Here is a 14,254-nt window from a genome sequence, read left to right as displayed (position 1 = left end):
CTTGCTGTGTCTCCTGTTCTGTGACCTGACCAGCAGCTTAGGCAGGGGCAAGACTAGTGGAAAGAGCACTGTATTTGGAATTAGGAGACCTGCATTTTATTGTGTACTTAATAGCTTGGGCAAGCCACTTTCCTGCTCCAAGTCTCAGTTCTCTCATTTATAAAATGATGGTGTTAGATTAGATGGTCTCTAAGGATCCTTCCAACCTAGATCCTAGAAACCTTAGATAAAGTTCAACTCCTGCCTCACATCTAACATCTCAGTCTGACCTCATCTAGTCCTTCTAAATGATCCTTTAAGAATTAGTCAATAAACATTAACTAATCACCTGCCATCTTCCAGGCATTGTGCTCCACACCTGGGATACAAAAAGAGGTACAGACATTCCCTGCCTTTAGGAAGCTCACAATCTAATGGGGCAGAAACTCCTCCATCCAGTCTTTCCCATGGTCCTTTATCCAGGAGGCTTTTAATTTCTAGCATCGCAATCATAATTGTTAGACCATTCACCAAATTCATGTTCCTGGCCTGAGAATGTCTCATGTTTCAACCCATTTTCAACCCAAGGCCAGTGGATATTTAATACCCATTTTGGCCCAGTTCCAATTTGTAGCTTTTGCAAACTGGTCTTTCCCAAGTTTTCTTCTGCCACTGAAGAAAATGACCTTACAACAACCGTATCTTGGGATTTTTATATCAACACAAAATTTTTTATATAGTAGGAAAAATGGGCAACTTCTATTTGAAGAAATTTGTAAATCCTATTTATTCCTAGTAAAGGAAGGGTAGTATTATCACAAAGAGGAATCCAGGATATACCTGTAAGGAGATATTACTCCCACAGAAGAAACAGGACACTCATTCTTGATGTAGTAGACATAGTACTAATGTGAGCTGGGGTTCAAATCCTCACTGTACCCTTGAATTAATTAATTAATTGATTAATTTATTAATTGGTGTTAATATATAAATGAGTTGTTTTATTTATTTGTTATAATTATAAATTTATAAATAAAAATAAAATTATATTAATATATAAATATAATAATAATTAAACATTTTTTAAATTCTAAATACTGAAGTAAGAACCAGGGATATGATATAAACATAAAAGACAGTTCCTGTTCTCAAGAAACTTACAGTCTGATACAGAAGATAACACATAACAGGAAAGGCAATGGAGACAAGTGTCATGATCAAGTACGGAAATCTGTTTTGCTTGATTGCACATTTAGAACCTATACCAAATTGCTTACTATCTAAAGAAGGAGAGAGAATGTGAAACTCAAATAATAAAAAAGGATATTTAAATTGTTTTATATATAATTGGGGAAATAAAATATTATTTATAGATGTAGGAAAAAATTGTTTCATTGCCAATCCTCTTTAAACCAAGCGTCTTCACTTTCAGATGATCTCCGATTTCTCCTGTATATAATGTTCCAACATAGCTGTGTGTATGTGTGTCTTAATCTATCTTTCCTGTTAAACTGTGAGTTATTGTGGGAGAGGGGAAAGTATGTGTCATGATGACTGATTCTGAGCAAAATTAGGTAAACTCTCACCTATCAGAGCCCAGAGTCCCAGGACAAGAGTCTGAGTTCTCATTGATAACAGAAGAACAGGTAGTGTCCAGAGATGGACAGCTCCTGTGTGATCACAGACAGATTTTTTTTTATTTTTATTTTTCTGGACCTCACTTCCATAAAATGAAGAGATTACATAAGATCATAGGATCATGGAACTAGAATTGAAAAACTCCTACTGTGTCATCTTGTCTATCCCCGTGTTGTATAGATAAGACAGTATTCCTTCCATTATTCAAAGCCTGCCCCAGCTACTTCCTGAGTAAGGTAAATTTACTTGGTTGTGAAACAGGAAAAGTAAAATTTGTTAATTTTTCAGGATATCAAGGCCCAGAGAGGTGTAACACACCTGGGTCTCAGAAGGGATTGAACCCAGTAGCCTCAAAGGTCCTTTACGACTCTATATCTATGACCTGTGACCATCATAGGGAAATAACTGAAAGTCAATATGCACCAAAAAATGTATTAGCCTACTAAACACTGCCAAATGCTTTTATTAAATAATCCCCTAATAAAGAGCAGGAAGTCTTCTGGAAGAAGATGAGTTTGAAGGTAGATTTTGGTAAAGGATGTGGCCATCACTCCACAGTTAGATATAGCGAATGACTCAGCCATACAGGACCCCTTTTCTGGGCCAAGCTTATTAGGCCCCCCTTTGATGGCCAAGTAGGGCAGCTACTAAAGTAAGACATAGGAGGGACAAGGTCTTAAATACCTCCAAATCAGGTTTCACCTCTGACCCTTGTGTCACCTGGGGCTAAGTTTCTTCATCTCTCTGAGTTTCAATTTCCTCATCTGTAAGATAAGATTAATACTATCAATTTATTGATACTTTTTCCTCATAAAAATTTATGAGGAAAGAACTTTAAAAACTTAGAAATAAGAAATAAACATGAGCTATCGTGACCCATCTTCAGAACTCATGGGCCCAAGGAAGAGGGGTAATCAATCATAAAGTTCAGGTGGAGAATTACATGGAAAAAGATGGAAATAAGAGAATGAAAAGCAAAGGGCTATCACAATTCTGTGACTGGAGGTTAAGAAGAGAAAAGAGAAGCAGGAGGGGAAAGGAGAAATTTCAAGAAACAGGATAAATAATATAGTTCAAGCTATGTGCCAGGCACTGTGGTAAACACTATACAAATATTATCCTTTAATCCTCACAATTCTTGGAGGTAATAATAATAATAATAGTTAAAATTTATATAGCACTATGCTAAAAGCTTTATAATTATTATTTTATTTGATCCTTACAATAACCCTGGGAAATGTTATTATCCCCCATTTTACAAAGGAGGAAACCAAGACAAACAGATGAGGTGACTTACTTAGGTTCAGATAGCTAACCTGGGTCTGAGGTCAGATTTGAACTGGGATCTTCCTGAGTCCTGCTCAGTGCTCTCTCCTTACTTACAATCTACGTAGGGGACTGAGTTATTACATGGGAGAGGATCTTCTCCAACTCAGTCCCTGTTGTCTGAGCCCTCCCTGGTATTCCTGTCTTAGGCACCATCCCACCCATCAAGTCAGCCCAGGGAGAGGGGGATGATGTGAAGAAGCTTTTCTCCATCGCCTGCCCCGTCATCCTAGCCACCCTTGGGGTAGCTCTGCTCATCATCATTCGCAAGAAAAGGAAGGAGAAAAGACTGAAGCGGCTCCGAGGTAGGAGGGGCTGCAACCTTTGGGGTTTTCTTTAGGCATTTGTAGGACTGGGGCTGGGGGAGAGGATAGCAGCCCCCGAGGGAAGGAAAAAATAAATCAGGGCTCTAAGTTATCTGGACCTTGGTTTGTGGACTCACCCAAGTCCTCATCACTAAGCTTTCAGCCTCCACTGAGAAGGGAAAGCTAAGCTTAAAACCATGCTAGTCCTTGGGGGCAGGTGCAAGGGAGGGGAAAGGGAAGCTCTGGAACAAGGTAGGGGATTCTCTTTGGTTGTCCATGCTCTGTTTTCCCTCTGGCTAGGTGGTCTATCCTCCTTCTCACTGTCTCTCCTCTCTCTCCTCTCTCGTCTCTCCTCCCTCCCTCTCTCTCTCTCTCTCTCTCTCTCTCTCTCTCTCTCTCTCTCTCTCTCTCTCTCTCTCTCTCACACACACACACACACACACACACACACACACACCAGCCACCAGCCCACCCGCTGCAGGGAGGACTACACTACAGGCACCTGCAGTGCCCTCTGCCCGTTGTACCCCCCAGCACCTGCTCCCTCCTCCCTCAGCGCCTTCTCTCTTGTGTTTTGCAGATGCCAAGAGTTTAGCAGAGATGTTGATAAGGTGAGCAGACGCCCCTCCCCCACAAAGCTGGGACCAGGAGCTCTGCCCAGCGTCAGGACCCTGACCCCTTCCTTTCCTCCCCAGGACTAGGGCTCCCGGCCCTAGCTGCCCTCTCCCTGCTTATGGCCCAGCCCCCACACCACCGCCTCCTAAATCTAACAGACCAACACTCCCTCTGTGCCCATTGAGACGGCTCTTATCTGGGCATCCTTCCTTTCCTCCGTAGCAAGAGCAATCGAAGCCTGGACACGCCCGTGAAGGGGCCACCCCAAGGCCCTCGGCTCCACATTGACATCCCCCGCGTCCAGCTGCTGATTGAGGACAAGGAGGGTATCAAACAGCTGGGTGAGCACGGCCTTTGGGGGGCCCAGCTGTGGCTTCCTGCTCATCCCCGCCCTCTGACCCAAGCTCGCCTCTGATCTTCTCTGGGGGTCGTCCCCAGAGGTGGATGGCTGCCACGGTGTAACACCGTCAGGCTATTCATGGCCCGGTAGGAAGGGCCCTGGTCCAGCCGCAGCCTGGCCGACACCTGTCTCTCACCTCTGTGGGCCTCGGGCTCCTGAAGGATCCTGAAGGATCACTATCCCTCCCTCCCTGCTTCACAGGTGTGGGATAGACAGTCTGGGCCCTTTGCAGGGGGCTCGGCACGTGATGAGTGCTGGCCAAGGATTATGATTCTTATTCTCATTCCAGGGGACGACAAAGCCACCATCCCCGTGACGGACACGGAGTTCAGCCAGGCTGTCAATCCCCAGAGCTTCTGCACGGGAGTCTCCCTGCATCACCCGGCCCTCATCCAAAACACAGGGCCCCTCATCGACATGTCTGACATCCGGCCTGGCACCAGTATGTGGGACCCTGCACTCCTGCCTCCCCGGGAAGCTCCCCGGTCACCCCATAACCCCGACCCCTCTCTTTCCTTCCTCTCCCAGCCCCAGGGCCAGCATAATCGGAGCTAGACCAGAGATTGGGGCTTCCCTCCAACAATATTCAAGACTTACAGGAAACCCTAGGGACCACAGAAGGGCACAAGGAGAGCGAGAAAAGAAGGGAGGGATGAAGTTATTTCGAGTCAGGGAGAAAAGTGCCCAGCCCCCAAACCCAAGGCTCCGGGTATGGCCCGAGCCATTGTGCCGCTCAGAAACGCCTGCCCTCAGGGGTCCTCTCCCACTAGTGGGACGAGCCTCCCAACAAGAATCCCGCAATGATGCTCCAGAATGAGTCTTCCCAGCTTCCTTCCTCCCCTCCAGCTCTACACAAAATACCCTCAGTACAAAGGTGGAAAAGAATCAGTCTCTGCGCCCTGGGGCAACCCTTCCCCTTGCTTTCTTTGTGCAGATCCCGTGTCTAGGAAGAACGTCAAGTCGGCCCATAGCACCCGCAATCGGTACTCCAGCCAATGGACACTGACCAAGTGCCAGGCTTCCACTCCTGCCCGCACGCTGACCTCCGACTGGCGCACCGTGGGGTCTCAGCACGGCATCACGGTCACCGAGAGCGATAGCTACAGTGCCAGCCTGTCCCAGGACACAGGTGAGCCCCCGCCATTCCTCCAGGTCTAAATCCAGGGTCCGAGAACTCCAGGGGACGAGCAGAGACCACGAGCCCATCACAATCCTGGTCCCAGCGGGCCAACGACTCCTTATTGGACTCATTGTTTTCTTTTGGGCAGAGTTAAGCGCCTTGCCCAGGGTCACACAACTAGTAAGTGTCTGAAGTTGGACTTGAACTCAGGTCCTCTTGACTCCAAGGTTGGGGCTCTATCCTCTGCGCCACCCAGCTGCCCCTCCCCTGTTTGACTTTAAGGATTAAACCTCTAAGGGATTCGATAGTCCCCATTGGGTTCTGTCAAGAATTCAATTCACCTGACCTCTCTAGACTCAGACAGGTAGGTCACAATTAAAAAGTGCTACTTAGGGAAGCTACTTAGAAAAAAGGACAACGGAGTAAAAAGGATGGCAATAACCATAAAAATTATCTTATTCGTTTTTGTAAGAGGTAGCATGGCACAGTGCACTGGCCTTATGATCAGAAGACCCGAATTCAAATCCTCCTTCTACACTTACGAGCCCTGTGATGCTGAGCAAATCCCATGTTGGACAGCACGTGACTGATTTTCCTCTATGGAAGGAGTTCACACACCAAAGAAATCACAGATCCTTGACGTATGTTAGTCTTAAGAGAGACTCTAGGAATATAAATTGCAGGACAGTTGCTAATCTGTATTAATAAATGGAGTTTCCTCACCATGGAGCGCCCCCCCCCCTCAAAAAAAAAGGAAATCACAGGTCTGAACCAAAATAAATAAATAAAGTATGATGATACTGCTATTATTAATAAAAGTCTTGGAAATTGGGTGCATGATGTCATTATTAGTATTTTTATTGTGAAAATTTGAAATTCTATGTCACTTTAAGGTTTACATAGTACTTCTTTCCAACAGCCATGTGATATACAGATAAGGAAAATAAGAGAAGGTCAGTGACTTGCTTAAGAGCTCAAACTCAGTTCTTCCAAGTATTGCTTTCCACTACATCATGCTGTCCCTACCATCTAAGGCTAATTCCCTATTCTTAAGCATTCAAAATGTGCCATCTCCCCCCCCATCACATTTCTGACTCCCCCAGCACCTTCTCCTTGGTGCTGTGAACCTGCCATGCTGTACTGGTTGCATCTACAGAGGATAAGCTGGGAGAAAGGAGGCCTTCCTCGCTAATCAGATCAGAATCTATGATATTGTGCCCATATATGCCAATAATAATTTCACATCCTATACAAAATTCCAGCGTACTTCACACATTGAAACTAATTTAGTGCCCATAAAAGCCCAAGGAGCTAAAGGAAATATAACAGGTCATGGGATTTGGAGCCTTGGAAAGGCTCCTTCATCTATCTTGTTCTGCAAGATGGAGCCTTTTAAAGATGGAGAGCCTGAAACCCAGAGAGAATTAACTTGACCAAAATCACATGGATAAAAAGTAACAGCCAAGATTTGAACCTCATTAGCTTGAATTTAAACCCAATGTTCTTTCCACTAGGCTGCCTATTATTATCTCCAGAGAGAGGGGGGAGAGAAAGCTGGATCTGGAGGCACAAGTTCTGGGTTCATACCTTGCTCTGAGAAATAACTATGACAAGTTATTTGATCTTTCACTTCTATGTGACTTTCCTACCATCATACAGCTAAAAACAGGCAGACCTGGTCACAAGTTCCAACGATCTTCCTCCGTTATCCTTTCCACTGTGCTATGGATCAGATCTCTTTCTCTCCTTCTGTCTCCCTTCTTCCTCCTCCCCCTTCCCCCTCCCCCCTTTCCTCCCTCTCTTTCTTTCCCTCCCTTCTCCCTCCCTTCCTCCTTCCCTTTTTCTCTCCCCTCCCTCCCTCTCTCCTTCGCTCCTTCCCTCCCCCCTCTCTCTCTCCCTCCGCCCCTCTCTAACTTGCCTCTCCCCCCCCCCCCAGACAAAGGGCGGAACAGCATGGTGTCCACGGAGAGCGCCTCCTCCACTTACGAGGAGCTGGCCCGAGCCTACGAGCACGCCAAGCTGGAGGAGCAGCTGCAGCACGCCAAGTTTGAGATCACCGAGTGCTTCATCTCGGACAGCTCCTCGGACCAGATGACCACAGGCACCAACGAGAACGCCGACAGCATGACCTCCATGAGCACCCCCTCCGAGCCGGGCATCTGCCGCTTCACCGCCTCGCCCCCCAAACCTCAAGACAGTGACCGGGGCAAGAACGTGGCCGTGCCCATCCCCCACCGTGCCAACAAAAGTGAGTGGGAGGCCCCCGCCGGCAGCGGCAGGGTCCTGAGAGCAAGAGCCCTTGGCCAGACCCGAACACCCAATGGCCCTCAGCGGGCCAAGGGGAGGGACCCTCCCCGAAAGGGAAGAACTGATCCTCTGCCCCTGGCCAGGAACCAGGCAGCTCCCGACAGCCCACCTTGCCCGGATCCCAGGAGGTTAAAAAGAGACAATAAAGGTCTCCTGATCCCCCCTGAAGGGGGGAGGGAAGGGGAGAAGGAGAGATAGGGAGGGGAAGAGGGGAGGGAGGGAAAGAGAAACAGAGAGAGAGAGGGAGACAGAGACAGACAGAGAGAGAGGGGGGGAAGGGAGGGAAGGAGCAAATAAATAAATAAAAGATCCTGAATTTAACCTTAGAGACTGAGGGGTCCAGGGCTTTGTTTAACAGGTAGCTGGCATTCCAGGGACTTCCCCAAAGTCACCCAGGTCCTTTATCTCACTCTTGTGGTTGAGTCTCATCAACTCTTCCTGACCCATTTGGGCTTTTCTTGACAAAGATACTAGAAAGGTTCGCCATTTCCTTCTGCAGTTCATTTTACAGATAAGGAAACTGAGGCAGGCAGGGTTAAGTGGGCTTGTCCAGGATCACCCTGCTAGTTAAGTATCTGAGATTAGATTTGGGCTCAAGCCTTTCTTTGGACTCTGGGCCCAGTGCTCTGTTCGATGATGCCCAGCTGCCCAAGGGCTGGGTTGGCGGAGAGCCAGGCCTGGAGTCAAGGAGGCTCATCTTTGGCAGTTCAAATCCAGCCTCAGACACTTCCTAGCTGGGTGACATTGGGCAGGTCATTTAACCCCGGTTTCCCTCAGTTTCCTCATTTGTAAAATGAGCTGGAGAAGGAGGTGGTCAGCCCCTCCACTATCTCTGCCAAGAAAATCCCAGCCAAGGAGAGTTGGACCCGGCTGAACAACCACTTTCTCATCAGAAATGTTTCTGGCCACTTCCCCTCAAAGGACATCTTCTTTGTTCCAGTTCCTTATTCCTCCAACAGTGTTGCAATAGGATGCAACAGGAAACAAAGCATCTATTAAGCTCTTACTGTGCCGAATGCTTTACATTCTCTCTTTTAATCCTCATGACAACCTTGTGAGATAGAATTTTATCCTCATTTCACAGTTGAGGAACCTGGAGGCTGAGTCACACAAATAATAAGTGTCTGAGGCTGGGTTTGAACTCAGACCTTTCTGATGGCAGGTACAGCACACTACCATCCAACCACTAGGAACACTGGGACATCTATGAAACTTTACTTTTTATCTTTGACCTTCTCGGGACATACCTGAGCAGTAAAGTCTTGGATCCAGGATTTCTCTCTACACCATCTCTGCTTCACCTGTCCAGATCTGCCTGTAGCTTATTTGCAAGACTAAGGGCTGATGGTTGGCACTTAATAGGTGGTTCACAAACGTTTATTGAATATGAGGAGAGGACAGGGGAACAGAAACACAAAGATATCGGGCAGGACAAAGTCAAGCTGAAATGAAGAGATTTCCTGAACCAAGGGAGCCCTCCCTAACCTATCAGAGACATTTGGTGGGGGGGCTGAGGAAGAGTTCTAAAATAAGAATGGCTCATTCATCAGCATCGAAAGAGTAGGAGATGGGGGCAGCTAGGTGGTGCAGTGGCTAGAGTATGGCCCTAAAGCCAGGAGGATCTGAGTTCAAATCCAGCTTCAGATACTTACTGTGTGACCCGGGGAAGTCACTTAACCCCAATTACCTTAAAAAAAAAAAAAAAAAAAAAAACTAAAGGACGCATGGTCCTAGGCATGAACATAGAAACCAAACTAGTTTTTAATTATTTGGGATAACAGGATAATCAAAAAATGCTTTATGTTGTGATACAGACATTCAGGGTTTACATTTCCTAATAATAACCCTGTTGAGTGAAAGTATTATTGGTATTATTTGAGGATGTTAAAGTTCAGAGAGATCCATTCACTCATGCAACTCACACAACTAGTGTCAGAGTGAAATTTTAGCACAGATCTCTTCTGGCACCAGGTCTAATGCTCTCATGAGTACATCACAATGCCTCTCTAAAAATTATTTTTACTGGGCATTATAAGGAAGGGGAAGCACCACCACAATTGCTCCTCCAGCCCCCAGCACTGGGGCTGGGGAACCCCACACTAAAATGGGAGATTCCGGGGAGTCTTTTCCCCCAGTCCCATAACCCAGCGCAAGGCCCACCTGGAGAAGCAGCTGGGGGGAACATCATGGGGAGGAGATGTCAGCAAATCTACCTTCCCAGTGATGGTCCACTAAGGCGTATGTAAAATGAAAGGAGGTTGCCTGAGTGTATAGTTTTATGTGGGGTGACGCAGCCCCAAAGTATGTTGGGGGCTAAGAGGAGAGCCAATCCGGAATAAAAAGGGTGCTGCTAATAATCCTGACAAAACTCAGTCCGCATAGAGATCCTCTGGAGATAGCTGCGGTCCAGTGGGTTAGACTTCGGAATCTCAAGCCAAGGGATTGTTTTTCTGACAGAGCAGAAGGACCTTGACATCGAACCTGGGGCTCTCTCCCCTATAAAGGCTGGGGCATTAAGTTTGTGCAGGTATCACAGGACAAACCGTGCCCAAAGGAAGAGGATCTGGGTGGTGAGGGACCAGGACACCATCTAACAGGAAAAGATGGCTGTCTTGGAGAAGTCTTAGACTTGCTCTGTAAATCCCCAGAAGATACAACTAGAAGAAATGGCTTAAAGTCTGGACAAGGCGGGCTTCCCCTTAACATGAACAAGACCTTTCTGATAGTCAGAGCCGTTCAGCAATGGACTAGAGTGTCTTTTAGTGTAGTGAGCTCCCAGTCTCAGGAGGAACTCTCATCAGACACCTGTCAGGGCTATAATAGGAGGGATGCTCCCATTGTATATGTATATATACATGTATTATATGTATATGTATATTATTATATTATATATAATATATATTAATGTAATATATTATTATATATAAATATATTATTATGTATTATATATAATGTATATTATATTATATAATGTATATTAATTATATATATGTATATATTGTATTATATTATTGTATATTATATATAATGTATATTAATATAATATAATGTGTTATATATTGTAGTAATATATAAAATCTATACATAATACACATATAATATATACATAATATAAATTGTATACATAATAACATAATATAAATTGTATATTGTATACATATATAATATACATATACATAATATAAATTGTATATTGTATATCTGTGTATATATTATGTATTGTATATAATATATAAAATTATATAACACATAAATATTCTACAATAGAGAAGAGGTCAGACAGTTGGCCCCTAAGATTGTGATTTTGTGATTCCAGGTGAATACTGCAACCTGCCCCTGTATGTCAAGTCGGACACCTTCTTCCGAAAGGCCGACGGACATGAGCCCTGCCCCGTGGTCCCGCCCCGCGAGGCCTCCATCCGAAACATGGCCCGGACCTACCACACGCAGGCCCGCCACCTGACCCTGGACCCTGCCAGCAAGCCCCTGGGCCTCCCCCATCCCGGGGCTCCGGCCTCCACAGCTACCTTACCTCAGAGGACTCTGGCCATGCCGGGCCCACCGGCCGGGGCCGCGCCCCCGCCTCCCACAGCCCCCGCCGCCGAGCCCCCCCCTGCAGCCACCACCACGGCAACTGCTCCCCCGGCCCCCAGCACTGAGCCCCCTCGGGCTGCAGGACCCCACACCAAAATGGGGGGCTCCAGGGACTCGCTTCTCGAGATGAGCGCCTCGGGGGTGGGCCGGTCTCAGAAGCAGGGGGCGGGAGCCTACTCCAAGTCGTACACCCTAGTGTAGGGACCAGCAGGGGCAGGAGCCGCGCCCTCGCCCCGCCCCCTCCTCAAACTGTTTTCTTGCGTTATTTATATAAAACTGTCAGAAAAAGAAAAGACCAAGAACCGCCGCAGCAGCAACAAGACTCCACCCGACCCACAAACTTGTACATAGAACTCTTTTGTACAAATGAAACTATTTTCTTCTTCTCATGAAGCCAGGGCACAAAGAATCTGACCACAGGTCACACGCTCAGACACAGACACTCCCGGGGACGCGCGCGCGCGCACGCAGGCAGGCAGGCGTATATGGGCGGGTATAGGCCCACGCGGGTCTGTACGCTCACATATATTTCTCCCTCTTTGTGTTGAGGAAAGAGGCACAAAGACTCAGCGATCCCCCTCCTCCTTCTTTTCCTCCTCCCTCCTCCCTCTTTCCCCGCAGCCTGATCTCGGTGGGTTTGGACAAGACCAAAATCCCAAATCTCGGACATTGCATGCGATTTTACTGTTCCAAGAAAACCAGGAGTTGCTTCACTTTGCAGATGCTTATGTGTTAATACCTTTTTCTATGAAAAAAAAACCAGCGCCGTGTGCAATAAAGGTTATGTTTCTACGTGGTGGTCGCTGAGTCTGGCCGAGCAGACCAGGACGGGCAGGAAGCACGCGGGCTTGGAGAACGCTTTGCCAAGACCCAATCCTCCAGGTTCCGCTGGGCGCCGGGGGAGCATAGGGCCGTGGGACCGACGTTTTTAGGGCTTAGAAGGACTCAAGGGGACCTTCTAGTCCAGTTGTTTTTTGCATATCGGGAAAAACAAAAATAGTTCAAATGCTGAGGTTAGGGATGAACCTGAGATAAGAGAATTCAGTGTAATTCAGTCCATATTATATTCAGGATCCTGTTCAGTTATTTTCTTTTCCCCTGAGGCATTTGGGGTTAACTGACTCGCCCAGGGTCACACAGCCAGGAAGTGTTAAGTGTCTGAGGCCGGATTTAGACTCAGGTCCTCCTGACTTCCGGGCTGGTGCTCTATCCGCTGCGCCCCCTAGCGGCCCGCGGGATCCTGGTCTAGGCCCTGGAGATTGGGTACAAAAATCTGGCCGTCCTTGCCCTCAGGACTCTTGCCTTCTGCTGGAAGGGAATAATGTCCACCCAGAGAACAGGCTGTTTGAGGGGATCAGGGAGCAGAGAGTGGCCCCAGAGGCTAGTGTGGGGAAAGCTAAGGACCCTGAGGGGAGGAGATGGGAGAAAGCATCCCCCCCAGCAAGGCAGAGCGCCGACTCAAAATGCGCCGCGGCCTTGGGGACAGGCCCCAGGCAGGTTCCTCATGAGCCGCTGAAGGAGAGTCAAGAGAACCGCGGCTGCGGAGCTGGGTGGAGGCTGACCCTCAGAAGCCTTAAATGCCACATAAACGCATTTTACCCCGGTGGCTGCAGGCCCTGAAGCTTGTGAGCCCGAGGACTGGACCTTAGAGAAGGGAAGAGTGGAGGGCCGAGCAGCCGGGCCGGCCCGTGGGCGCGTGGGCTGAACCGCGGAGGGCAGGTAGGAGCCTTAGGCCTGGACGCCTGGGTGGGCCAGGCAGCCTCTCAGCGAAGAGAAGGGGCGCCATCGGCCCTGGCCAGGGTGCCGGCCCATCCTGCTGGCTGCAGCCCGGCCCGAGGAAGGGTCTGCTGGGGGAGGGGAACGAGGGTGTTTTTTAAAGCCTCCACACGGGCAGCTGGATAGCGGGCCAGCCCTGGGATCGGGGGTCCTGGGTTCAAATTCCGCCTCAGACGCTTAATGCTTAACTAGCTGCGTGATTTTGGACAAGCCACTTAACCCTTTGCCTGGCCAGAAAAAAAAAGGGATCAATAAAATTTTTTTAAAAAAATAATCCAGGGCTCCTGCCACAGAAAGGTGATAGCGTCCCCTCGGCAGCCTGCTGAGCATGGCTGCTCCTGGGCGCTGTGGAGCCCGCGGAGCATAAACTGCCCCTGCCTTGGGCTCCCGATCTGCGCCAGCGAGGCTCTTTGTATCTGGAGAGACCCAGGCCCCGCCAGCTCCTCCCCTCCGCCTTCGGCTCCCTTTTAGAGCTTGTAGTCTCCCTGGAAGCTCTGAGAAGGGGGCTGCCTTGCTTGCTAGTAGCAGAATCCAAGACTAGCACGTTGCCTGATTTAGTGAGTGCTTAATAAATGCTTTACCTAGCCAGCTTTTTGTAGGACCTACGGAAAATGACTTCTTCAACGGGGCTTCAGGTTCTTCTTCCACACAATGAAGGGGTGAGATTTGAGGGAATCTCTCCGTCTCTAGATCCATCTCTAGGTTCGACTTCATTTCTACATCCAGGAGGGAATTTCCAGCTAGCTGCTGAACAGTTCTGTATAGGTCTAGCCAGCCTCTCAAATCAGCGCGTCCCAGTATGAGCGCATCTTCTCCCACAAACCAGCTCCTTCTGGCTTCTCTGTTAGCATCGCTGTTCTCCTGCTCTCTGGTTAAAAGCTAGAAAGCTCTCTTCCTATACTTCTTTGCAGCTCCAGATTCTACGACTCTTACAAAATCACTTAGCTCCGTGGGGGCAAACTCAAAAATGGGCCTCATCTGGACATAGAAAATCACAAATTAATATTAATTATATTGCACTTTTTTATTTTGTTAAACATTTCCCAAGTGTGTGGCCTGCATGTGGCCAGCAGAATGGTATTTGACACCTCTGATTAACCATCTAGATGTCTACTCTTTCTTTGTCTAAAAAGGGGGAAGGGACAAAAAGAATGGTGATATGTCACCAGACATTTCCCATCACCCAGGAAACAA

At 47.8% G+C, this 14,254-nt stretch overlaps 1 protein-coding gene across 3 annotated transcripts in view; it reads left to right on the top strand.

Moving 5' to 3' along the window:
* DSCAML1 (DS cell adhesion molecule like 1) overlaps positions 1–12,076 on the top strand; it is a 487,779-nt gene extending 475,703 nt beyond the window's left edge. For 2 of the 3 annotated variants that reach the window (XM_051987050.1, XM_051987051.1), the window contains exons 27-33: positions 3,093–3,248; positions 3,829–3,859; positions 4,086–4,204; positions 4,553–4,705; positions 5,198–5,392; positions 7,320–7,631; positions 11,007–12,076. In XM_051987050.1, coding sequence (XP_051843010.1) covers positions 3,093–3,248; positions 3,829–3,859; positions 4,086–4,204; positions 4,553–4,705; positions 5,198–5,392; positions 7,320–7,631; positions 11,007–11,485 — 1,445 coding nt within the window. In that variant the 3' untranslated portion in view covers positions 11,486–12,076. The other variant, XM_051987052.1, reaches the window with a different exon arrangement.
* Positions 12,077–14,254: the final 2,178 nt, after the last annotated feature.

This window comes from Antechinus flavipes, chromosome 3 (assembly GCF_016432865.1).
Source record: "Antechinus flavipes isolate AdamAnt ecotype Samford, QLD, Australia chromosome 3, AdamAnt_v2, whole genome shotgun sequence".
Classification (NCBI taxonomy): domain Eukaryota; kingdom Metazoa; phylum Chordata; class Mammalia; order Dasyuromorphia; family Dasyuridae; genus Antechinus; species Antechinus flavipes.
This window is presented reverse-complemented; position numbering and strand designations above follow the sequence as displayed.